This window comes from Phalacrocorax aristotelis, chromosome 27 (genome assembly GCF_949628215.1).
Source record: "Phalacrocorax aristotelis chromosome 27, bGulAri2.1, whole genome shotgun sequence".
Classification (NCBI taxonomy): Eukaryota; Metazoa; Chordata; class Aves; order Suliformes; family Phalacrocoracidae; genus Phalacrocorax; species Phalacrocorax aristotelis.
The window spans coordinates 1,140,975-1,167,134 of record NC_134302.1 but is presented as its reverse complement, the minus strand read 5'-3'; the positions used below and the strand labels follow the sequence as shown (position 1 = coordinate 1,167,134).

At 58.1% G+C, this 26,160-nt stretch overlaps 1 protein-coding gene across 1 annotated transcript in view; it reads right to left on the bottom strand.

The window, feature by feature from the left end:
* LOC142048798 (uncharacterized) overlaps positions 1 to 23,727 on the bottom strand; it is a 412,363-nt gene extending 388,636 nt beyond the window's left edge. The window contains exons 1-2 of the mRNA XM_075075998.1: positions 23,395 to 23,727; positions 23,181 to 23,281 (exon numbers count right to left, since the gene is read on the bottom strand). Coding sequence (XP_074932099.1) covers positions 23,181 to 23,257 — 77 coding nt within the window. The 5' untranslated portion in view covers positions 23,258 to 23,281; positions 23,395 to 23,727. The remainder of the gene's footprint in view (positions 1 to 23,180; positions 23,282 to 23,394) is intronic.
* Between the last annotated feature and the right edge of the window lie 2,433 nt (positions 23,728 to 26,160).

Sequence of the window (26,160 nt, the reverse complement as noted above, 5' to 3'; positions counted from 1 at the left end):
CCTGCAGGCGCAGCGGGGAAGCCCGTAGGGACGCATGTGTTCACGCCTCGGGCCACGGGCTGCTGCTGAGCCCTGCTGGAGCAGGCAAGGCAGGTGTTGGAAATGTCCATGGCAGCTTCTCTGCCCGTGCTTGCGCTGGGTCTGCAGGGACCCTCCCTATGGGCTGTGCTGGAGGAGGGCTGAGCAGTGGGAGCGTGGGTGGGAGGGGATCCCACCTGCCCTTCCAGCTCTGCAGTAAGAGGCACTGGGGGATGAGGAAGGCAGTGGTGGGCCCAGTGCAGGGACGGATGGGAGCTCTGCCCTGTCCGCAGTGCCTCGGGCAGCTGGACCCCAAGGTGACACACACTGCCAGAGTCTGACTGCCAGCAGCTCTTGCCCCTGAACCCAAGGGGTCAGCACGCCCTTCCCTGTGTCACTGGCCAGCTTTGAAATCTCTACCTTGGCCACGGTGTCCGCCTCATCGTGCAAGCGAAAGAAGAGCGGGAGCAGGCATCTTTGCACTTCCTCCTTCATCCTCCGCTTGCCATTCCCCACCACAGTCTCCACGGCGACTCTGAAGAGGCTGATGGAGAGCTCTCTCGTCTCGCCGGACTCCTGTTAGGGAGAAGGAGAGGGGGACTTGAGAAAGAGCCACTCCGGGCTCCCTGTGAGCATTAGCCCAAGGGCACGAGCATGGCAGGTGTGATGGGAGATGCTCTGGGGTCAGGCTCTGCACACAAGAGCTATGGGAATCTCTGGTCCTGCCTGGCGGCGCAGCTGGGGAGCCCTTGGGGCTCTGAGAGCAGCCCTTGGCCTGCAGGTGCTTTGCACAGGGTCCGGGCTGGGCCCTAGCACAGAGCGCTCGGGCCGCCCGGCGGCACCAAGCTGTCAGGGGAAGCTGTGCTGGGCTGCAACGCCCAGAAGCCATCCCACGAGAGCCCAGGGGAGTGAGGAGGGCAGAAGGCCCTGCCCGCGGGGCTGCCCGCAGGTCTGGGCTGAAGGGCAGCTGTCATTGCCCAGTGCCCCTCTGCGGGGCTCAGTCTCCCACATCAGCCTTACATCGTCAAAGAGGGGTGGGAGCTTCTCCGCCAGCTCCAGAGCAAAGGTGCTGGCCTGCCTCCTCTTCAGGTCAGGCACCACGTTTCTGAAGACCAGCAGGGCCTTCTTCTTGATCTCCGTGCTGTCATCATCGAGCACCTTCATGATGTGTGGCAGGAGGACCTGCATTTTTCTCGCCTGTATGAAAGACACGAGTTTCCTTTTTGTGAAACGGTCAAAGAGCACCCTGGCAAAAACGCTCTGGTCACTGAGCAGCAGATGGCTCGGTAGCCCTGTGTGCCTGGAGAGCTCCCCAGGCAGCCACCAGGCCCCACCACGGCAGGGTGGGCATCTGGAGCGCTCACCCACCCCCTGACTCCCAGCCAAGGCCGAGCCACGGCCCTACCCAGCGCCCCAGCCCCCGGCTGCCAGCATGGCTCCCCTTGACGACACCCTGCTCACCATGTCAGGTCTCTGTGACAGCACAATGAGGCCTCCGAGAAACAGGGAGATTGTCACCAGGCTTGGGTGCCTCCGATAGGTCTCGTTGTGGGTCGGGTCACCAAAATCCTCTGAGGGAAGCTCGCCGGAGGCCATCAGCTGAAGGAAACACAGCAGTGAGACACTGGCAGAGCCTGCGAGGCTCGCTGGAGGGGATCAAGGCCTTCTCTGGTAACTCACAAGCAAGGGGAAGATGCAGGTGGGTTCGCTGCTGGAGCTGAGAAGATTGCGCCACCACTGGTACCGGTGCAATCTGAGGAGTCCCATTAAGATGTTCTCCAAAGCCTGGGGGACGCGAAGCACCATCTCCCACAGGGCCATGCCCGTGCTGCAAGCGAGAGCGCTGGGTGAGCAGGGCTGCCGCAGCCTCAGCAGCGTGGCCTGGGAGGGTCCCGCAGGAGGCAGAGCCTGCCCCTTGCTTGGGATGCCCCGGGCAGCAGGAGAGGGCTGACGGGGTGCTCCCCGCGGGGCTGGGAGGAGCGTGGTGGCAGGGCTCGGGGCTGCCTGGGCCAGCTTTGGCTGCTGCAGGCCTGGCGGAGCCAGCAGGGCTGGAAAGCGTGCTGGGATGGAGGGCCCTGCTCCTCGGGGGTGTCCTGCAGCATTCCTTGGGTCTGGCAGCCAGAGGGGCTCCGCGTCCCTCTCCCCTCAGGGAACAAGCCCTCGTGGCTGTTGGGGCCAGTACCTGTGTCCTGGTGGAGAGAACTTCACCAGGCTGATGGCCACTCGCGCGGGGTACCGGTCGGTCAGCAGGAGAAGCAGTGACAGCACGCTCCGCTGCTCTGACTCCCGGTTGATGCCTTCCAGGTTTTCGTGGAGGCACCTCATGATCTTTGGCACCTGGAGGGGGGACACAGGGGAGGATGGTGCTGCCAGTGGAGCGCAGCCATTTCCTCAGCTGCCCTTCCCATCCCTCCCTGCTGGCTTAAGGTGGCTTCGGGTGCTCGAGACACCTACACCTGGGCTTGGGAGGGAGGGAGGAGCAAGGCCTGACAGGGCTGAAGGGTAGGGCAATGCAGCCACAGGCCACTTACATCTGCCAGCCAGAAGTCAGGGTTTCTCATGACCCCATTCAGCATGTTTCTTGCTTCCCCCTTGTCAAAGATGCTGGAGCCTCTCGTCTCCTCGATGGCCACAAGGACGATGTCTGTCCTCTCCGAAGGTAGGAGGTATTTTGCAAGGGACTGTGGGAGGAAGGAAGGGAGGGAAGCCATGTCACACCGAGTGCCGTGGGGGTGCTGCTTCGCGGGGCAGTGCGAGCAGCCCTGGCCAGAGATGCCCGGCAGTGCTGGCGGCAGCGCCTGCAGCAGAGCTGGCAGCAGGGGTTGCAGTCACTGCGCGGGGGAGGATGAGAGGAGGGGTCCCCAGGGTGAGGGAGGAAGGCTGGACTCATGGGCACAGTGTGCTGTCCCTACAGAGAAGCGGGGCTTGCTGGTGGCAAGGAGGGCTGGAGCTGCTGCTGGGACACTGGAGAGCAGCCCTCGCATCGTCCCTGCATGGGGACAGCAGGAACCCGCTCACCAGGGAGGGTGAGGCCACACCAGCCCCACTGATTCTGGATGCCTTTGCTCACACAAGTCCCCTGCTGATGCCACGGGCAAGAGTCCCAGCAAGGGGGGAGCTCATTACCATGGCAGTGTCTTCAGTGGTGTCCAAAGAAAGCAGGGAGGTTTCCGCAAGGTGCCAATGGAGCTGTTGTGCTTCATCCTTGAGCATTGCCCTGCCTAAAGAGCGGGGAAAACAGGAAAGGGTCAATAAGACACAATAGCTTTGCCAGCCAGCTTAACCAAAGGGCCGCGAGATCTGCTTGCGAGATGGCAGGACACAAGCAGTCAGGGAGGTTTGTGGAGGGCATCAGGAATAGCTTCTTGCTGCAAGCACTGGAGGGACCACCCGGGGTGATGCACAGATGGATCTGCTCTTCACTAACTGGGAAGACATGGCAGCGGTAGCTTTGGCTGTGGGCTCCACAAAAGAGCGCGGTTCAAGGTTCTGAAAGGAGGGTGGAAGGAGAGCAGCAGAGAGCAGACCCTGCACTTCAGGAGAGCATTCAGCTTCTGCAGCAAAATGACAGCTGGGGTGCTATGGGAAGCAGCTGTGAGGGGCAAAGGATGTCATGGAGAGAAGCAGACCCATCAGGAGCCGTGTGTGTGCAAACAGATGAAGCCACCACAACTTCTCTTACGTTTTTGATTCTTGATGAACACTCTGAGGTGATCTAGCGCCTGGTAAACTATATAGTCTGGCTCTTCATCAGAATATAAGAAAAGGAGGAGACGTCCCATCAGCTGTCCCAGGATTGGGATCTGGATGTCTCCATAGCCGTCAGGGGCGTGCGTGTCTCTTCCAAAGTGGCTCCAGCCCTGGGCGAGGGAGGCAGAACAGCAGAAGGGTAGAGGGCAGGCAGCAGGCGCCAAAGCCCTGAACCCAAGGGTGTGTCCAGGGCTGGATCCCTGGTGCGTCAGGGCTTTGCAGGGCCGTGCCGGCCGTGGCTCCCAGAGCAGCTGTGTGGGCAGCAGCCCCGCGCGGGGAGAGCTGCAGGCTGCTCTGGTGCACAGGGAGGGGGACACGGCCTGGCTGGAGGGTGCCTGGCTCCCTACCTCCCGTGCGTAATGGTCAGCCAGCAAACAGCTCAGCACCCTAATCCTCCCCAGGGCTCTCTCCCGCACAACTTCTCTCTCAGACTTGGTGTAGTTGAGCAGCACCTGGGAAGAGAGAAGCTGCTGGTGTGCCCTGGGAGCAGACACCTGCTCCGGCAGAAGCAGCACTGCTGACCTCCGGGGCAGGACTCTGCCCTCGCGCAGTCCATTCGAGGCTTCCTGTGATGTCGAGCAAAGCCTGCAGTGGGGTTCCTGCCCTAGGAGTCTCGCAGGCTTGCAGGCTTGGGACAAACGCCGCTGGCCAAACTGAGGCCAGGCAGGAGGGCAAATGCCACCCTCTGCCGCCACTGTGCTCCGGAAGAGCCTGGTGGGCAGCCCCAGGTCACCCCAGGGAGGTGGGCAGCCTCCCTGCAGCGTGCTGTCTCTGCATGGCACTGGGGTGGGGGCCATGCACGCAAGAGTGGACAGTCCCTTCCCCCCAGGCTGAGGAACAGCCCCTGTGAAGCCCCGTCTTTGCACATGCCAGACCTGAAAGATGTTCTGCAGCTCCTCGCTGACTCTGTCGGCAGCAAAGCTGAGCACCACCCTCTCTAGCATGTTGTCCATGGCTTCCAGGGTCTGCAAGGAGGACAAAGAGCTGTGGCAGTGTTTCCTGCTGTCCCTCTCACCCCCAGGAATTTGTTCTGAACTCCCGGAGCCAAGGGAGGCCTCCCGTGCCACGTTGTGTTTCTCCGGGAGAGACCCTGGGGCAGAGAGTCTGCAGCAGGCCCACGGGTAGGGGATGAAGGGATGAGGGTGGGAAAGCAAAGCTGAGACCCTTCATTGCCTTGGATCTCTGGTCATATCACAGCACAGGGTGGCCCGGGGTCAGCGCAGAGGGCCCGGGGGCTCCTGTAGCTCACCCAGCGCTTACCTTGATGTAGAGAAAAGCATCCAACGGGCTGCTCATATCATCTTTTCGAGGAAGCAAGAAGACACTCAAAAAGCAGGCTTCTAGGAGGCTTTGCTCTTTGCCCTCCAGCACCGTCTGCACTGAGCTGCAGGGAGAGAGCGGGGCCTGTCAGAGACTGGTGCTGGGAGCGGTGCCTCGAGGACTGGTGCAGGTAGAGATGGACCTCTGGGGCAGGGGTCCCCAGGAGGCATGGGCAGGTACCTCAACTCGGCGATGGCATTCATGGCTTTCCTCCACACTCCTGTTTGCGGTGGGTCCCTGGGCTCCTCTTGTAGCAGGACCTGCAGAGCAGAAGCAGGATGGCACCCGGCAGCTGCCAGCACCCAGCGCCACCAGACCCTCTCCCTGCCCAAGTGCTCTTCTCACAGGGAGCCATTGCCGGGAAGACTTGCCCCCTTCCCAAGAGCCGCCGGGTGTCCCCTCACCTTGATATTCTCTGCCAGCTCATAGACCTTGCAGAAGGCATCCAGGCCCCTTGACAAGCCATGGCACCTGGCCGTTGTGCACAGGGTGCAGATGCTGTCAAGAAACTCTATCTTCTGTCCCTCGTCCTGGCAGCCAAGGAAAGAGAGGGACAGACAGGGAAGGTGAGAGGGGGGCACGGGGCCAGCGGGACTGGAGTACTGGTGGTGCAGTGCCGCGTGGGCGACCTGGGAGAAGCCGCTCTGCCCAGCCAGCACACCTCCGGCAGCCCGGCAGCAGAGCCCCTGTCAGCAGACGCTGGCACAGCCACATTCAAACTGGTGACGGTTACCTTTTCTGTGCTGCTGACAAAGGCCTGGATGAAGTCCACGGTTTCCTTTTCGTCTTGGTACACAGGTAACCATGAGGCATCTAATAGAGGAGGAGAGCAGGGAGGCTTGTAGGGAGGCTTGTAGGGAGGGTCCGGTGGCAGGGTAGAGCAGGGGAGGGAGGTCTGCCCTCCGTCCAGCCCCGTGCCTGCTGCCCTGGCGCGTTCTTCCCATGCACGGCAGGGCTGGAGCGTGCCCGGCAGGCGGGCTGCCATGCTGGAGCACAGCACAGCTGGGCAAAGCCCCCAGTGCAACGGGCTGCGGAACCTCCATGCAGATGGGTGGGAAAGGTCCCCGTCCCGCAGCGTTGCTGCCTCCTGCCAGCCCAGCTGCCCCTGGCTGCCCGTGCCCCGGAGCAGGAGCTGGGTCCCCTCTGCTCTCTCCCTCCTTGGGGGAGGCTGTGCCGGGGCCAGCTCCCAGCCCTGAGCATGCCCTGCATTCAGGCCACCGCCCATGGGACCCCCGCTGCCAGCGTGCCGGGGAAACGTGAGCCTGGCGTCGAGCAGGGTGCGCTGGCTGGCCCCAGCCCTGCGCAGACCACCAGGACCCCTCACTCACCAATCTGCAGTGGCTGCACCGTGCACACCTCGTAGGGTTCCGGTGGAGAGCTGCTCTCCTGGGGAGCCCTGTCCTCCTGCCAGGCCACCCTGGGGCGGCTGGGGGGTCTCTCCGCCATGCTGCGGGATGGAGGAAAGGGGTAGGAGTGGGGAAGGGGGAGGCTTTGGCAAAATGCCTTGGTGCTGCGGGGCTGCCAGCGGCAGCAGGGGAAGATGTGGGCTGCGCTCGGGGGCTCCTCGCCGTCTCCGTGCTCCTGCCCTGTCCCGTCGCTGTCCTGCTGGACACTGCGGGCTGGGGGCCGCAGCCGCACTTATCACATGCAGCGCAGTGGGGTGTCACAAAGGGAGGTGTCAAAGGGCCCCACTGTGACCCGCCACCCGGGCAGGGAGGGGCAGGGTGTCCCCTGGGGAGGCACGGGGCCGGCTCAACTCTTGTCTTCCTCCCAGCAAAGAAGAAGAGCTTGTGCGGAGAAGAGGGAAAAGGAGATTAAGCTTCTTCCACTGAGATTGCCCTTTTGGGATTTGGAAGCTCCCAGAAATGGAGATTCCCTGCTTTTCTTCTCACTCTGCTTTGTGACCATGACGGAGAACACCCTCTGCTCTGACAGCCTGAGAGGTGCCAAGGAGCCGCTGCCCAGCGTGACCACGCTCAGGCACCTTCAGAGCCCTGCTCTGCCCAAGCTGGCTGGGTGTGGGCGTGCGAGCTGCCTGGCTGAGGGCAACTGGGGAGAGCTGGGGACTGCATGGGAAAGCGGTGGATAAACCCCAGCTGCCTCAGAAATGTAAGGGGGGGTGACTCTCTTTTTGCCGTCGGATCCCCTGGAGACTTGTTATGCTTCCCTTCCAGTCCCCTGAGGCCTGGAGGCCTCCTCATAGCCGCTAGTCCCCTCCGAACCCCTCGGTTGCCTCAGTTGCCCCTGGGGTTGCCTCAGCCTGACGCGGTTGCCCCCTCAGAACCTCTCAGCGCCCCAGTGCCCCTTTTGATGTGCTCCAGAGGCCTCAGCTTGCCCCCTGGTCCCCGCAGCACCCCTCCGTTCGCCTCCTTGTTCCCTCCCTTTGAGCCTCAGGAGCCCTCCCTTGGCCCTGCTTGGGCACAAAAGCCCACCGTGGGCCTTCTCTGGGGCCGGTGGAGGGCTCTCGGGCACAGTCCAACCTCAGGACTCCTCCCTTTGCCTCTGTAGCTGTGTGAGGATTGCTCCAGCCCACGCAGGACCCCTCGGGGGGCCTTCCTTGCAACCCCAGGCCCCTCTTCTGCAGGACCTCTAGCAGCCATGAAACCCCACGGGACTGGGGCCTGGCCCCCTCCACTCTACAGCACCCCCTCAGCACTCCTCCAGAGGGGTTTGTCATGGCCCAGGGCCTCCCATGGCTCATCTGGGCCCCTGAGGACCCCTTTCTTTCTGAGGCAGTCATGGCGACCAAGGCACTCTCTTTGTCCTCTAGCCCCTCTAGGACCCCTGCGGTTGCCCTCCAGCCCCCTTAGCACCTTCGTACTGTGCTTGCAAACCCTCCGGACTCCATCACGGCGTGGGGAAGTGGCGAAGCAGCAACAGCAGGTGCTTGCTGGGGCCTCGCTGCGATGCCCAGACACCCACGGGGAGGCTGGAGCTGACCACCCTTCCCATGTCCTACCCTCGCTGCGTGACAGATACTCTCTTCTAATCTCTATTAGGGATTAAAGCCTCATTTTAAAGTGACAAACCCTCACTTTCAGGCTCTCAACCTGCCTTCTTTAGGGTCAAAGCCTCATTTTCAGGGTCCCAAACCCTCACATTTATGCGTAAGCCCCTCTTTTAACACTCAAAGCCTCAGTTTTCTGTCCCAAAGCGTCACTTTTAGGCTTCAAACCTACCTGTCCTTTAGGCTCAAAGCCTCATTTTAAGTTCTCCAAACCTTCCCTTTCAGGGTCCAATCCCCAATTTTAAAGACACAAAGCCTCATTTAGAGGTCTCAAACGTTCACTTTTAGGGTCCAAACCTCTCTTTTATGATCAAAGCCTCATTTTTAGGTCCCAAACCCTCACTTTCAGGGTCCAATCCCCCCTTTTAACTCTCAAAGCCTCAGTTTCAAGTTCCAAACCCCTCTATTAGGGATTATAGCCTCGTTTTTAGGTCCCAAACCCTCACTTTCAGGCTCTCAACCTGTCTTTTTTAGGGTCCAAGCCTCATTTTTAGGGTCCCATACCCTCACATTTATGGCCCAAGCCCCTCTTTTAACACTCAAAGCATCAGTTTTCTGTCCCAAAGCGTCACTTATAGGCTTCAAATCTGTATTTAAGGCTCAAAGCCTCATTTTTATATCCCACTTTTATATATTTTTATGTATCACATTTAGGCTCCAAACTCCACCTCTTTAGGGACAAACCCTCATTCTTAGGTCCCAAAGAATCACTTTAAAGCACCCAAACCCTCTTTTAACATCAAAGCCTTATAGTTAGGACCGCAAACCTCACTTTTAGGGTCCAAACCCCGTGTTTGAAAGCTCAAAGCCTCATTTTTCACAGCGAAACCCTCACTGTGAGTTGAGGGATGTGTTGCTTCCACCAAGATTCGTTGTCCTGCCCTCTGCTAATAACAGACGAGCCGTTGGCAGAAGGTGACAAGGGCAGGCTGACAACAAGGCTCCGGCACACCCCGCACGCCGCTGCTTTTCCGGCTAGCCCGCCAGCAAAAGAGCCTGTAAGGCTGAGATACTGCAGCATCTCTTCAAGGGACAGGACTATGGCATTTCTCAGGAGCAGAATTACCACTCGTCAGCTGGAAATGCTCTTTCTGGCACGTTCTTTGGGACCTTCTACAAGTGAGCTGGTGGAGGTTTCGACTGGTAACTGTGATGGTGGTGACAGCGGTACAACACTACTCCTAGTGATGATGACTGGAAGCATTCCTTCGCACTCTAACAGCCACCTGAGAAGGTCTTTGGGAAAGGATTTACAAAACCAACCTCCCCCCACCAGCCCCGCCCAAAACATCGCTGCAGACCAGGACTATTAATCCACCAGCTGTTGTAATGCCAATGGGAAACATTTATTTCACTCCCATCCATGAAAACTGCTCACCTGCAGTGAGTGGAGGAGCCCCCTCCCTTCGGGCTCCCCGTGGTTGCTGCCACCCTGAGAGCTCAGCAGCCTTTCTGTGCCGGCACCAAGCTGCCGAGTGCCAGCGACTGGCCCCTGGCTCAAGAGTCCTCCTCTGTGCTCCACTGGCAGCTGCTCTGGAGCTCCACAGCCTAACGAACGTGACAGCGAAGCTTCAGGGCGGACAGCCAGGTCTTTGCTGAGGACTTCCAACCAGAGTTTGTAGTTATACAGAGCTTTTTGGCCACAGGCCCATCCGCTCTGCCAAGCTCAAGGCCGGGCCCAGCATCACCAACACCTCAGAAGAAGAAAGCTAGGAAAGCTGCTACCCTGGCTCGCATGTCAGTCCCCCGAGTGCAGAAATCGCGTTAGCGCCTTGCTGATGTCTGCTGGGTTTTGGGTGCAAAGGCTGGGCTGCCCTTGCAGGCGCTTCGGGAGCCACGAGCAGAGCTGCAGACGTGGTGATGGTCAGGTTTGCCAGAGTCCTCAGGCTGGGCAGCCCCTTGAGTTTCCTGTTTCCCAGGGGACGAGAGCTGTCGGTCCCGCTCCCCTCCGTCCGCGCTGAGCAGCTGGGAGTCTGGTACAAGGACACCCTGGGTCAGCGGGTGCTGCGCTGCCACGAGCTGCTGGAAAGCGGGAGCGTCAGGAAGCTCTCCAGGCAATCGTGGTGCCTTCACGGCCGCTGTTTCCCCTTTGCCTTCTGGCTCGCTAAAGAAAAGTCTTGCATAGGGGGGAACAAACGTGGCTTCTCCGGGGGAAAGCCCCCCTGAGAGGTACACTTGTAACACAAGCCTGGAGCCAGGGTGTGCTGAGGGGGAGTGACCGGCAGGCAGCAGGAGCAGCCAGCAAGGATGCTGTTTGCTCAGCACGCTCCTGGTGCTACACGTGTGAAGGAGACCAGGGGTTTGGTGTTTGTTGCTCCGGCTTTATTGAGAGAGAGGCATTTCCCTGAGGCAGGTTGCACCTCTTCTGCCTGGCTTTTAGCAGCACCAGCAGCACAGCGCTCGCAGGGTGCGTCACACTCTTGGCTGCACCCTGGGAGAGCTCAGGCTGAGGACGGTCTGAGCTGCCAGGGAACGGATGGAGAGGTCGCTGTCTTCCTGCAGGGACTGAAGGGCTGTGACAGAGAGAGAGGTGAGATGAAGGGCTGTCTCTGCAGAGGCTTCCAGGCATCCCCTGCACACCGTGGCAGCCCCACCTGCCGCTTTCCCCGGCCAGGAGAAAGCAGCTGCTGCTGCTGCTGCTGCACAGGAATGCCCCAAATGCCCCGACACATTCCCCTGGCCCTGAGGCGCTTCCCTGGAGCAGGGCCAGCCATGGCAGCACCCTGCCCAGGCTCTGTCCCCTGCCCCTCCAGCCCCGGCCAACACAGTGCTGCCCCTACTCACCGCTGCACATCTCGGCCAGCTTCTCCTTGCTTTGGTCCCTCAGGGGCCCCGCGGCAAGCCCTAGGCACAGAGCTCTGTCAGTCCCCCCTGCTCCCCAGCACGCTCCCAGCAGCGCAGCCCCCCGCCCTGCCGGCTGGGCCGCACGCCCTCCTCCCCCTCATCAGGGCTGAGCCCGGGGAAGAGCAGCAGCTCAGCGGGGTTGGACTGAGCGAGGCGGCCACCAAGGCCACCTGCGTGGGCAGGGGTGGGAGAGGGAGGCCAAGGCCCTGCGCGGGGCAGCTGGGGCTCGGGCAGCCGCAGGGCTGCTCCTTGGTGCCAGTGCAGCGGCGGGGACTGGGGCCAGGCTGCCCAAAGAGGGACTGCGGGGGCTGTGGCTCACCGATGAACCTCACGGCTGCCTCACGCAAGGGGGCCTGAGCATCCTTCAGGTATGGCAGGCTCTGATGACAGTATCCTTCGGCCCTGCTCCTGTCCTGCTCCAGCTGGAGAGAGCAGAAGGGTATGGGCATGCCACAGTCCCTCCCCAGTGGGCTGGAGCACTCCCTCCTGCCAGCACCTCCCCGTTCCCCTTCCCCCCCCAGCCAATTCCCGTCTCCCAGCCAGGGGCCCTGTGGGGCTGAGGAGCAGAGAGAGCCACAGGCAGAGGTGCCCCAGGGGTGCTGAGACCCTTCCCTCCTGCGGGGTGTGGGGAGGGGAGAGGGGCGTGGAGAAGAGCCCTTGGGTGCTCTCTTCTTGCGCACAGGGAAGGGAAGGCGGCTGCGGCTCACGGCTGTGGGCTCTGGGCTGCAGCAGGGCAGGTGAGGCACATGTGCAGAGCCCACAGCCCAGACACGGCGGGCAGCCCTCGTCCAGCCTGGGCCCTGGGGCCTGCAGCTTGTCCTCACCAAACACTCTCCAATCCTCCACGTCTGCTCTGTCTGCACCAGGTGTCTGAGCTGTTTCCACTTGAGGAGCTCTGCTCCAGCAAGGAGGGCTTCCCTGGAGGCCTGCAGAACAGCAGAAGCTGGGAGATGGCACCACGGCCTGGGGAAGGAGAGCTGGCGTCCCCCTCCTCGTGGCTTTGTTCCTGGGGTGATCCTGGCCTTGGGAAGGCGGGACATGCCCTGTCCCAAGCATGTGGGGGTCTCTTGGGCACAGCCCTGAGGAGCAGGCATTGAGGCTCAAAGCCTGGCCTTCCACACCTGCAGGCGCAGCGGGGAAGCCCGTAGGGACGCATGTGTTCACGCCTCGGGCCACGGGCTGCTGCTGAGCCCTGCTGGAGCAGGCAAGGCAGGTGTTGGAAATGTCCATGGCAGCTTCTCTGCCCGTGCTTGCGCTGGGTCTGCAGGGACCCTCCCTATGGGCTGTGCTGGAGGAGGGCTGAGCAGTGGGAGCGTGGGTGGGAGGGGATCCCACCTGCCCTTCCAGCTCTGCAGCAAGAGGCACTGGGGGATGAGGAAGGCAGTGGTGGGCCCAGTGCAGGGACGGATGGGAGCTCTGCCCTGTCCGCAGTGCCTCGGGCAGCTGGACCCCAAGGTGACACACGCTGCCAGAGTCTGACTGCCAGCAGCTCTTGCCCCTGAACCCAAGGGGTCAGCACGCCCTTCCCTGTGTCACTGGCCAGCTTTGAAATCTCTACCTTGGCCACGGTGTCCGCCTCATCGTGCAAGCGAAAGAAGAGCGGGAGCAGGCATCTTTGCACTTCCTCCTTCATCCTCCGCTTGCCATTCCCCACCACAGTCTCCACGGCGACTCTGAAGAGGCTGATGGAGAGCTCTCTCGTCTCGCCGGACTCCTGTTAGGGAGAAGGAGAGGGGGACTTGAGAAAGAGCCACTCCGGGCTCCCTGTGAGCATTAGCCCAAGGGCACGAGCATGGCAGGTGTGATGGGAGATGCTCTGGGGTCAGGCTCTGCACACAAGAGCTATGGGAATCTCTGGTCCTGCCTGGCGGCGCAGCTGGGGAGCCCTTGGGGCTCTGAGAGCAGCCCTTGGCCTGCAGGTGCTTTGCACAGGGTCCGGGCTGGGCCCTAGCACAGAGCGCTCGGGCCGCCCGGCGGCACCAAGCTGTCAGGGGAAGCTGTGCTGGGCTGCAACGCCCAGAAGCCATCCCACGAGAGCCCAGGGGAGTGAGGAGGGCAGAAGGCCCTGCCCGCGGGGCTGCCCGCAGGTCTGGGCTGAAGGGCAGCTGTCATTGCCCAGTGCCCCTCTGCGGGGCTCAGTCTCCCACATCAGCCTTACATCGTCAAAGAGGGGTGGGAGCTTCTCCGCCAGCTCCAGAGCAAAGGTGCTGGCCTGCCTCCTCTTCAGGTGAGGCACCACGTTTCTGAAGACCAGCAGGGCCTTCTTCTTGATCTCCGTGCTGTCATCATCGAGCACCTTCATGATGTGTGGCAGGAGGACCTGCATTTTTCTCGCCTGTATGAAAGACACGAGTTTCCTTTTTGTGAAACGGTCAAAGAGCACCCTGGCAAAAACGCTCTGGTCACTGAGCAGCAGATGGCTCGGTAGCCCTGTGTGCCTGGAGAGCTCCCCAGGCAGCCACCAGGCCCCACCACGGCAGGGTGGGCATCTGGAGCGCTCACCCACCCCCTGACTCCCAGCCAAGGCCGAGCCACGGCCCTACCCAGCGCCCCAGCCCCCGGCTGCCAGCATGGCTCCCCTTGACGACACCCTGCTCACCATGTCAGGTCTCTGTGACAGCACAATGAGGCCTCCGAGAAACAGGGAGATTGTCACCAGGCTTGGGTGCCTCCGATAGGTCTCGTTGTGGGTCGGGTCACCAAAATCCTCTGAGGGAAGCTCGCCGGAGGCCATCAGCTGAAGGAAACACAGCAGTGAGACACTGGCAGAGCCTGCGAGGCTCGCTGGAGGGGATCAAGGCCTTCTCTGGTAACTCACAAGCAAGGGGAAGATGCAGGTGGGTTCGCTGCTGGAGCTGAGAAGATTGCGCCACCACTGGTACCGGTGCAATCTGAGGAGTCCCATTAAGATGTTCTCCAAAGCCTGGGGGACGCGAAGCACCATCTCCCACAGGGCCATGCCCGTGCTGCAAGCGAGAGCGCTGGGTGAGCAGGGCTGCCGCAGCCTCAGCAGCGTGGCCTGGGAGGGTCCCGCAGGAGGCAGAGCCTGCCCCTTGCTTGGGATGCCCCGGGCAGCAGGAGAGGGCTGACGGGGTGCTCCCCGCGGGGCTGGGAGGAGCGTGGTGGCAGGGCTCGGGGCTGCCTGGGCCAGCTTTGGCTGCTGCAGGCCTGGCGGAGCCAGCAGGGCTGGAAAGCGTGCTGGGATGGAGGGCCCTGCTCCTCGGGGGTGTCCTGCAGCATTCCTTGGGTCTGGCAGCCAGAGGGGCTCCGCGTCCCTCTCCCCTCAGGGAACAAGCCCTCGTGGCTGTTGGGGCCAGTACCTGTGTCCTGGTGGAGAGAACTTCACCAGGCTGATGGCCACTCGCGCGGGGTACCGGTCGGTCAGCAGGAGAAGCAGTGACAGCACGCTCCGCTGCTCTGACTCCCGGTTGATGCCTTCCAGGTTTTCGTGGAGGCACCTCATGAGCTTTGGCACCTGGAGGGGGGACACAGGGGAGGATGGTGCTGCCAGTGGAGCGCAGCCATTTCCTCAGCTGCCCTTCCCATCCCTCCCTGCTGGCTTAAGGTGGCTTCGGGTGCTCGAGACACCTACACCTGGGCTTGGGAGGGAGGGAGGAGCAAGGCCTGACAGGGCTGAAGGGTAGGGCAATGCAGCCACAGGCCACTTACATCTGCCAGCCAGAAGTCAGGGTTTCTCATGACCCCATTCAGCATGTTTCTTGCTTCCCCCTTGTCAAAGATGCTGGAGTCTCTCGTCTCCTCGATGGCCACAAGGACGATGTCTGTCCTCTCCGAAGGTAGGAGGTATTTTGCAAAGGCCTGTGGGAGGAAGGAAGGGAGGGAGGGAAGCCATGTCACACCGAGTGCTGTGGGGGTGCTGCTTCGCGGGGCAGTGCGAGCAGCCCTGGCCAGAGATGCCCGGCAGTGCTGGCGGCAGCGCCTGCAGCAGAGCTGGCAGCAGGGGTTGCAGTCACTGCGCGGGGGAGGATGAGAGGAGGGGTCCCCAGGGTGAGGGAGGAAGGCTGGACTCATGGGCACAGTGTGCTGTCCCTACAGAGAAGCTGGGCTTGCTGGTGGCCAGGAGGGCTGGAGCTGCTGCTGGGACACTGGAGAGCAGCCCTCGCATCGTCCCTGCATGGGGACAGCAGGAACCCGCTCACCAGGGAGGGTGAGGCCGCACCAGCCCCACTGATTCTGGATGCCTTTGCTCACACAAGTCCCCTGCTGATGCCACGGGCAAGAGTCCCAGCAAGGGGGGAGCTCATTACCATGGCAGTGTCTTCAGTGGTGTCCAAAGAAAGCAAGGAGGTTTCCGCAAGGTGCCAATGGAGCTGTTGTGCTTCATCCTTGAGCATTGCCCTGCCTAAAGAGCGGGGAAAACAGGAAAGGGTCAATAAGACACAATAGCTTTGCCAGCCAGCTTAACCAAAGGGCCGCGAGATCTGCTTGCGAGATGGCAGGACACAAGCAGTCAGGGAGGTTTGTGGAGGGCATCAGGAATAGCTTCTTGCTGCAAGCACTGGAGGGACCACCCGGGGTGATGCACAGATGGATCTGCTCTTCACTAACTGGGAAGACATGGCAGCGGTAGCTTTGGCTGTGGGCTCCACAAAAGAGCACGGTTCAAGGTTCTGAAAGGAGGGTGGAAGGAGACTTCAGGAGAGCATTCAGCTTCTGCAGCAAAATGACAGCTGGGGTGCTATGGGAAGCAGCTGTGAGGGGCAAAGGAGGTCATGGAGAGAAGCAGACCCATCAGGAGATGTGTGCGCGTGAACAGATGAAGCCACCACAACTTCTCTTACGTTTTTGATTCTTGATGAACACTCTGAGGTGATCTAGCCCCTGGTAAACTATGTAGTCTGGCTCTTCATCAAAATATAAGAAAAGGAGGAGATGTCTCATCAGCTGTCCCAGGATTGGGATCTGGATGTCTCCATAGCCGTCAGGGGTGTGCGTGTCTCTTCCAAAGAGATTCTTCAAGGTGAGGGGACACCCGGTGGCTCTTGGGAAGGGGGCAAGTCTTCCCAGCAATGGCTCCCTGTGAGAAGAGCACTTGGGCAGGGAGAGGGTCTGGTGGCGCTGGGTGCTGGCAGCTGCCGGGTGCCATCCTGCTTCTGCTCTGCAGGTCCTGCTACAAGAGGAGCCCAGGCACCAAATAGAAACGGCGGTGCGGCTGAGAGCCATGAATGCCATCGCCGAGTTGAGGTACCTGCCCATGCCTCCTGGGGACCCCTGCCCCAGAGGTCCATCTCTACCTGCACGAGTCCTCGAGGCACCGCTCCCAGCACCAGTCTCTGACAGGCCCCGCTCTCTCCCTGCAGCTCAGTGCAGACGGTGCGGGAGGGCAAAGAGCAAAGCCTCCTAGAAGCCTGCTTTTGAGTATCTTCTTGAGTGTCAATGATGCCGATGAAACTATATTTGGGGCACTAAAGCAAGCTTCTGGCCAACAGAACCTGGTCCTGATGGGTGAGTTCAACTCCCCAGACACCTGCTGGAAGAACAACACGGCAGCTTGCATGTCATCCACCAAGTTCCTGGAATGCATAGAGGGCTGTTTCCTGATACAAATGATAGACGTGCCAAGCAGGAAGGAGGCGCTGCCGGACTTGCTATTCACAAACCGAGAAAGCCTGCTTTGTAATATCTCGGTTAGTGAGAGCCTTGGCTGCAGCGACCACAATACTGTGGAGTTCGGGATCCTGCTGAGCATGCTGAAGGTCACCTCTAAGACAAGGGTTCTGGATTTTAGAAGAGCAAACTTCGGTGAACTCAGGGCTCAGTTGGGAGGGATTCGATGGGAGGCTTCCGTGGAATACAAAGGAGCTAGTGAGAGCTGGGAATTCTTCAAGAACTCTCTATTGGAAGCACAAAACCAGTTTATCCCCTACAAAGGAGAGGGAAGTAAGCGGAGCAAGAGGCCCCCATGGCTCAACCATGACCTCCTGGGTCTACTCAAATCCAAAAGGGAAGCACACCAGAGATGGAGAAGTGGAGGATCGTCCACCGAGAACTACAAGGGCATAGCCAGAGAGTGCAGAGACGCAGTCAGAAAAGCCAAAGCCCAATTTGAATTGAAACTGGCTGTAGACATGAAAAATAACAAGAAAGGGTTCTTCAGACGTGTCACCCACAAGCAGAAAAAGAAGGAAAACATAGGCCCACTGTTAAACGGAAAAGGAGAATCAATCACCAATGATGCAGAAAAGGCAGAGGTCCTCAACACCTTCTTCACCTCGGTCTTTACCAGCACTGTAGGGTCCCAGGCTCTGGGAACAAAATTGCCAATTGAACCAAACGCCGACCCACCGTCGGTGAAGGAAGAGTTAGTATATGAACTGCTACAGGAGCTTGACCCCCACAAATCAATTGGCCCTGACGACATCCACCCGAGGGTGTTGAGAGAGCTGGCTGACGTCATTGCAAGGCCGCTCTCCATAATCTCTGAGAAGTCATGGAGAACGGGGGATGTCCCAGAGGACTGGAGGAAGGCAAATGTTACCCCTATCTACAAGAAGGGCTCGAGGGAGGATCCGGGTAACTCTAGGCCCATTAGCCTTACTTCAGTCCCTGGGAAAGTTATGGAACGAATCCTCCTGGGGGCCGTCACAAGTCAATTGCAGCACGTGATTGGAAAAAGCCAACATGGCTTCACTAAAGACAGATCGTGCTTGACTAACCTGATGGCCTTCTATGACAAAATGACTTGCCTGGTTGACATGGGGCGGGCGGGGGGCGCTGCCTACCTGGACTTCTCCAAGGCCTTTGATACGGTCCCCCACAGCCTCCTCCTGGAGAAATTGATGCGTTATGGCCTAGACAAGTGGTCTGTGCAGCGGGTGGGGAATTGGCAGACGGGCCGCGCCTAAAGGTTGGTGGTAAATAGCTCTTTCTCAGACTGGCAACCTGTCACAAGTGGAGTCCCCCAGGGATCGATACCGGCCCCAATGTTATTCAGCATCTTTATAAGTGATCTGGGTACCGGCATCAAGTGTAGCCTGATGAAGTTTGCTGATGACACCAAGTTGAGTGGGGAAGTAGACACTCCAGTAGGGAGAGCTGCTCTGCAGGGAGATCTGGATAGGCTGGAGGAGCGGGCCAGCAAGCACCTTATGAAGTTGAACAAGGAGAAGTGTAAGGTCTTGCACCTGGGAAAACATAACCCGGGGGTGCAGCACAGACTGGAATCCACCTGGCTGGAGAGCAGCTCTGTGGAAAGGGACCTGGGGGTCCTGGTGGACGGGAAGCTCAACATGAGCGAACAGTGGCTGCTGTGGCCAAGAAGGCCAACAGGGTGCTGGGTTGCATCAAAAGGGCATCACCTGCAGAGATAAAGAAGTCATCATCCCGCTCTACTCAGCGCTTGTCAGGCCACGCCTGGAGGCCTGTGTCCAGTTCTGGTCCCCGCTCTACAAAAAGGATGTGGAGAGGCTGGAAGGGGTCCAGAGAAGGGCCACCAGGATGATCAGAGGACTGGGAAGCTGCCATACGAGGCTAGGCTGGGGGAGCTGGGTTTGTTCAGCCTTGAGAAAAGGAGGCTCAGAGGGGATCTCATCACCACGTACCAGTACTTAAGGGGTAGCTACAAAGAAGATGGAGACTCCCTTTTTACACGGAGTCCCATGGAGAGGACAAGGGGGATGGACACAAGCTGCTCTTGGGGAGATTCCGACTGGACACCAGAGGGAAATTTTTCACACCGAGGACAGTCACCATTGGAATAATCTCCCCATGGAAGGGGTTGACTCGGCCACGTTGGACACCTTCAAGAGTCGTCTGGGCAGGGTGCTGGGCCATCTTGTTTAGACTCTGCTCTTCCTAGAAAGGTTGGACTAGATGATCCCTGAGGTCCCTTCCAACCTGGGATTCTGTGTGATTCTTGCTTCCTCCAAAAGAGAAAATGAGCAGCATCTGGGACGCTTTTCTCTACATTGAGGTAAGCGCTGGGTGAACAACAAGAGCCCCCAGGCCCTCTGCACTGCCCCCGGGCCACCCTGTGCTGTGAGATGACCAGAGGTCCAAGGCAATGAAGGGTCTCAGCTTTGCTTTCCCACCCTCATCCCTTCGTCCCTTCGTGCACTTCCCGCGGGCCTGGTCCCATCCGGTGGCGCAGGCTGCTCTGCCCGCAGCACACTGTCTGCCCCTGCGTCTCTCCCGGGGAACCACAACGCAGCATGGGAGGCCTCCCTTGGCTCCGGGAGTTCAGATCAAATACCTGGGGGTGAGAGGGACAGCAGGAGACACTGCCACAGCTCTTTGTCCTCCTTGCAGACCCTGGAAGCCATGGACAAGCTAGAGAGGGTGGTGCTCAGCTTTGCTGCCGACAGAGTCAGCGAGGAGCTGCAGAATATCCTTCAGGTCTGGCATGTGCAAAGACGGGGCTTCACAGGGGCTGTTCCTCAGCCTGGGGGGAAGGGACTGTCCACTCTTGAGTGCATGGCCCCCACCCCAGTGCCATGCAGAGACAGCACGCAGCCGGGACGCTTCCCACTCCAGTGTGCAGAATCTGACCCCAGAGCATCTCCCCTCAGACCAGCCATGCTAATGCTTTTGCTCACCATGAGCAGAGAGCACTGTTGCTGAAGTCCCACTGTGCTTCTTCCTACCAGGAGTCCAGTCAGCTGAGAGCTCTCTATAAACCTCGTCAGAGACCATGGTGCAGAACAACAAGAGACAGATGAAGAAGACAGTGCGAATGCGCCTGTTCATTCTGCTGTTCATTCACATGAGCGACCAAACCCAGAGCGTAGCCAAGGCAGAGATTTCAAAGTTAAGCAGTGATGCAGGGAGGAGACCCCCACATGTTTGGGACTGGGCTTTTCCCATCTGCCAAATGCCAGGACCACCCCAGGAACAAAGCCAGGAGGAGGGGAACGCCAGGTCTCCTTTCCCAGGCCATGGTGACATCTCACAGCTTCTGCTGCTCTCTGGAAGAGGCCTCATCACCACTGCAGAGCTCCTCAAGTGGAAACAACTCAAGCACCTTACTCAGACAGAGCAGACATGGAGGATTGGAGAGTGTTTGGTGACGACAAGCTGCAAGCCCCAGGGCTGGAGTCCCCAGCCCACGTGGGCCCTGGCAGACGGACAAAGGGGTCTCAGCACCCCCGGACCACCCTCTGCCTGTGGCTCTCTCTGCTCCTCAGCCCCACAGGGCTCTGGCTGGGAGATGGGAACAGCGTGGGGGGGAAGGGGATCACTGGCTGAAGGGAGTGCTCCAGCCCACTGGGGAGGGTCCCTGCCAGCCCCGTGCCCTTCTGCTCTCTCCAGCTGGTGCAGGACAGCAGCAGGGTTGAAGAATACCTGCAGCAGAGCCTGCCATACCTGAAGGATGCTCAGGCCCCCTTGCGCGAGGCAGCCGTGAGGTTCATCGGTGAGCCACAGCCCCCGCAGTCCCTCTTTGGGCAGCCTGGCCCCAGTCCCCGCCGCTGCACTGGCACCAAGGAGCAGCCCTGCGGCTGCCCGAGCCCCAGCTGCCCCGCGCAGGGCCTTGGCCTCCCTCTCCCACCCCTGCCCACGCAGGTGGCCTTGGTGGCCGCCTCGCTCAGTCCTCGCTCAGGAAACTGGATCTACAACTTGGCTCTCAGAAAAATCAACCCCAAGAACAAACTCAAGAGAATCATCTTAATAGTTACCATTGTTGGAGTTCGAACCCCATGTCCCAGCAGGCCTAAATATGTCAGTCTTCCTGGGGACAGACCCATTAAAATCTACTCCAGGACAACAAAAACTAACAGCAGCTTTAACAAGAAAGCTACAATCGGAATGTCTCTGTAAGCTAATACCCATCAAAAAGGTGTACACACGGAAGACCCTAACAAAGAATGTAATGCTTTATGGCTACTCACATAACAGATGCTCTGCTGGTAGCTTTAACTCCTCCAGCAGGGATTCTTCTAACAGTTACCGAGTAGTTCTTTGGAGTCGGGGAATGATCATCTGTGTATTCTGGAAACAACACAAACAGAGAAAAGAAAATGCTTGAAAATGAACTAGTAGCCAGTGCATCCGAAGACCATGCTTGCTTTCCTCTGTGCAAAGGGCCGCACAAGGCAAATGAATGCTGACAGAGCACAGCCTGAAACAATTAGCTATAGCTCTACTAATTGCGTTCCCGTACTGGGGGGGGACAGTGTGGCAATGCAATCCCTTAAATTGAGCCCCGTCATTTGAGAAGGATGCGAAAGTACTTTAATGTGTCCAGAGGAGGGTGGCAAAGCCGGTGGCAGGGCTGGAAGGCATGTCCTGAGAGGGGCGGCTGAGGACTCTGGCTTTGTCTCATTTGAAGAGAAGGGGGCTGAGGGGGTGACCTCATTGCTCTCTGCAGCTTCCTGCAGAGGGGTTGTGGAGAGGGAGGGGCTGGTCTCTTCTCCCTGGGGTCCAGGGACAGGACTCATGGCAATAGTTCAAAGCTACTCCCATCCTCTGCAGGCACGTAGTGAAGAGGAGGCTGCACTTGATCAGGCTGCCTCCAATCTTGCTGTCACCGATTAGCTCACTTGGTGACCATCAGGTCCCGTCTTGCACCACTAACCTCCATGCACTCCATGAGTCTCCTGGAGTGCCTGCAGCTCACCATGCTGCTTTTCCAGCAGGTGTCAGGGTAGCTGAAGTCCCCCAGCAGGCTGACAGAGCCTGCGAGCGTGATGCCTCCAGTAGCTGGAGGAAGAAGCCTTGGTCAATAGGCTCCCCTCGACCGGGCGGCCTTTGTTGCTTCAGTCTCTAATTCTTCTCCATAGGCTTTCGACCTGCTTGTGGCTATTCTTCAGAGACAGAGCTTCACAATCTAGCCATTCCTTGACGCAGAGGTTCCTTCTGAACAGCCTGGAGCCATCGGTAGCCGCACTCCAGTCAGGGGATTTGTCCCGTCAAGTTCCGTAATGGCAACTGGATCGTTGCTTTCTAGCAGCACGGTGGCTTCCAACTCCTCCTGTTTGTTGCCCATGCTGCGTGCATTGGCGTAGAGGCACTTCAGCTGGGCTGGTGGCCATGCCACCTTCTTAGAGGAACAGCCCTTTGCTCCTTTGAGGTAGTTCACTGGCGTCTCCCTGTTGGCTCTTATCACCTGAGGAGCCCCTGACTCACCTCTGTAAGACTGAAAGAAATACAGGAACAGTTAGCACAGCCTCTCTTCTTTCAAAGAGAAGGGGGAGGGAGATTTACTAGAAAAAGTCATGTCAAAATGAAACCTAACATTCCGCATGCCGTCACCTTGCTAAAGAGAGCAGAAATGAGTATCAAGTGAGCCACAGCTCTGGCTGAAGCTTCACCTCTGCAAAGGAAGTCTTGAGTTGAAAAAATAATAAAAAAAGCCCTGAACCCCTCTGTTATTTCTTGCGTGGTCAAACTCTCTACAGAAATCAGGCAACACCGCTTCGGACTGGGTTTGGTTATGAGGAAAATTTTATTGCTTCAATCTAAATGTCAGGTTTGATGGTCAGCATTCTTCTGAGAACGTTTGCCTGCAGCCTTTGCTGGTCGGTCGCAGGTTGCGATGGCAAGCTCAGGCACACTTGTACTCAATGCATCTCTCCATAAGCCACACACCTGAAACGCCTGGCAAAGAGTGAGGCAACATTTCCTGGTGATGCTGCAAACGTTGCTTACGTTTTAGTCCTCCCCTCCAGAGCTCTCTTTGGGTATCTCTTCCTTCTTCACTTCCTTGCATTTCTTTTCCAATTTTGCATCACTGGAATGCTCGCTTCTGTCTTTTGCTGCTTTCTTTGGAGTGCAATTTCATCCTCCTCTTCACAGGGGTGTTTCCTCTTGCTGTGTGTTGGTTTTTCATTTGCCTGGCAAGAAACAACAGTCATCTTAGTCTCGGGTTGTTCTTGCAGCCTCTTCACGGCTTCGGTCTCATCCTATCATTTTCCAGCAGCACTTGATATGACACGCAGGAGCCTGAACCAGCACTAGGAGCTGGAAATTAGGCTAGGGTCTTGCAGCCACGTCTGCCCCTTTCAGAGCAGTAACTCATCTTTATGCCCTCTCGGACCTCCATTTTGCCCCTTGTCGCAGCTAGCCAGCCTCAGAGAGCAGGCAGCTGGCGATTTACACAAGCACAGCAGCTTGTTGCAGTGCCAAGCGGGAAGAGTGAAGGAAGGACCTGGCAAACTGCACAACAGACAGAACTCATGCTCTCCTGGGACGGAAAGCAAAACCCACTGAGGGAAAACAGCAACAACAAGGTCAGTAACAGGAGGGGGACTGTATTCCAAACACCCTTTCACACTTGTTATATTACCTGGCATAGAAGAGCAAATACGCGCGCTGGCGCAGAACCGTCTTGATGTCACACAGGCGCACAGAGGCATCGTTCATCTTGTACCACTGTCCATTGCTGCCCTGCAACGAAAGGCAACGCTATCTTTAGACGAACGGCAGGGTTTTGAAAAGAAAAACACAGGCAGGGCACCACTGAAGGACACACAATACACCAATGCAAAGTTGACTTTTACCTTTACGAAGCAGTAATAGTGTCCTGCCTGACAGCTGGAACCTTCATGCACCAGGACAGCGTACAAGGAATAGAGCAGCGGTTTTCCAGGCGCTTCAGATGTGTATGCGCCAAGGTCCAAATATTCCGGATACTCCACATCCTGAAGAGAGACCAAGAAGACTCAGAAATTATCCTGAGAGCCTTTAGGAAACAGCCTGAGAAAACCTGCTCACCAAACACAGGCTAGAGGTCAAGAAATAGCTCTTGCTTCAGCAAAAGCAGGTGTTGCCATTTCATCACTGAAGTGGCAGAAATCTCTGCTCGGCCAAACCAGCTCTTGATGAGCACAGTAGGAACTTAGCTTCACACCCGAACTTTCCTCTTACCACAAGGGAAAGAGCCAGGCATAGCTATTGCATTGATTGTTCTTACATGGCTGCACTCGATAGCCGTTTTGTGCAGATGCTAACAACTTCCAAAAACAGATTCTGCTTTGGGAAAGGTCTCCTTCCAAGCAGACAAAGTCCCAGCGCGCTCATAGACATACCTTGCTAATCTTGCTGCCAGAGAAAGGATCAAATCTCTTCAAGCACACTGTCAGGATGTTGGAGGAACAGTGTATCGTAAGCCTCTTGGACGCAGCGACCAGCTCTTCACACCTTGAAAACAAGCACAGACCCGACTGTTGCAACCTATCTTCTCCCTGCTCCACCCTCCTCCAGGTAGGCTGGAGTTACGGCTTGCTTTGCCCAGCTGTCGGATGCCCGTGTTTGCATCGCAGAGCCCTTCAGCCCGTAGGCTCTCACTGAAGCTACTAGCTTCGTTCAAGGGTGCCTCACTCTGGAGAGCAGCAGGCGACTCTTCACAAGACAAGAACTAGCCACGACACTGCTCAGAGAGCCAGCGGGGGCGGCTGCTGCCCCAAGGACTGAGGTCTCCCCCACAGAGACGCAAGCATCCAAAAAGCCTTTCAAATGAAACTGTTGACTGCTTTCTTGAGGAAGCTGCCATTGTCAAATCCCCCTCCAGAGCTCCTCCCGGCTTCGGCTCACCACCACACAGGGGACGAGTCTTTTCCCCTCTGGACATAGGGCTAGTTCAGCGGGCGGCTTCAGAGCTAGGAAGGCCGACAACCTCCAGGGCAGACAATGCCAGGAATAAAATGCTCATCAAAGCTTTCCAAACATTCAGGCAGAAGGGGAAAAAAACACCTGCCTTAGAAACAAATGTATTATTTTCCAAATTCCGGACGATTCAGGAGGATTAGTTGTACGGGGAAGAAATGAAAAAAAAAACAACAAAAAACCCACAAACCCCAAGCTGTGTCATGAGTGGGTTTCCCAAATAAGTCAAACCATAACTAGTGCTCCCAGACACGCAATCCCATAAGCCAGGATCTACCGGGAAGCTGTCATTAGGCATCATCTTACTTGCTACATCTGTAGCCATTTTCACCACCCAGCAGCTCAGGCCTGACAAAGCCTTCCAGAGCTTCAGCGACAGAGGAGGGTTCCTGGACGAGAAAGAAAGGAGAGCGCTAAGCTGCTGGAAACGCAGCGCCCCAAGAAATAGCTCCCCGTGGGGTACCAGCGCTATCCCAACAAACAGCTACCCCTGGGGGGCACCAGAGTTGCCTGCGGTACGCGTGGTCAAAAGAACAGAAATAACAAAAGCAGTCAGACACGTATTGAGGGAGCCCAGAGCAGGGCGGTAGGACAGTGTCGCCTTGGCTGTAGGAACCATCCGTACTCTTTGCCCAGCTGAAACCCAGCACACGGCACAGGGAGACCATTGACAGAGCTTCCACCTGCGGCGCACGGAAGTCCAGGTCCCTTCCCACCCAACAACAAGCTCTTGCGTGGTAACGGCGCACGGGTTCAAGGCAACGGACTTTACTGGAGATAACCTGGGCCCCCTGCAGGGGCCTTGAAATATTTTGCACCCCAATATCCAAACATCTCACCTGGATATCCAAAGGAACATCCAGGAAGGGCTCGTAGGAATCGGAGACTGCTTGGCAGCTCAAGCACGTGACTAGAAGGCAAATCAAAACGCTCAGCGACAGGGGAAATCAACGGTGCCGGTTTATGCTCTTCCTACCTACTACACCAGTCACATGAACAGCCGTTTCTCACAGGCAAGGCAGAAGGGCACAGACAATTCCAGGAGAGCGACAGTTGTGGAAAAGTACCTCTGGATCTCAGAAAGCCCCCAAAGATTTGATGGACAACGGTAGTGGTTTGAGAAGAGATGTCCAAGCTGGAAATAAATGGTAAGGCAGAGAGTTATCTCCTCCAGGAGTTTTACTCGGCCTGAAAACCCTCGGCACAGGTTTTCCTTGACGGGAGTACACGAAGGAGTCCCACGGGCTTCGGAACATTGGAGAGGTAATTTGCCTACTCGCTGCTTCCGCTCAGACAAGCCCTCTGCATGGCATCGACAGCGTAGCGTAAGAACTCGTGGGCGTCCTCCTGCACGCCAAGCTGGAAATGTTCTCCTATGCCTACGAAAGAAGCAGCTCGTAGTTGTCTCGTACCAGAACAGAAGGGAACATGCCAAAGCACCTGAAGCGACTTACGTGTCAGAACACTGACGACAGCCCTAGGCTGGATGGCTCTGGCTGAGGAACGCAGGACGATGTTAACGTGCTCTTCCATTGTGCACATCATGCAGAAGCCTTGCTGACGACCTGAAGAGGGAGGGAGAGAGGGAGGGAAGGAAGCAAGCTTCGCAGGTTAGCAAAATACCAGTAGCAGTGGGAAACCTAATGGACATCTTGAAGTTA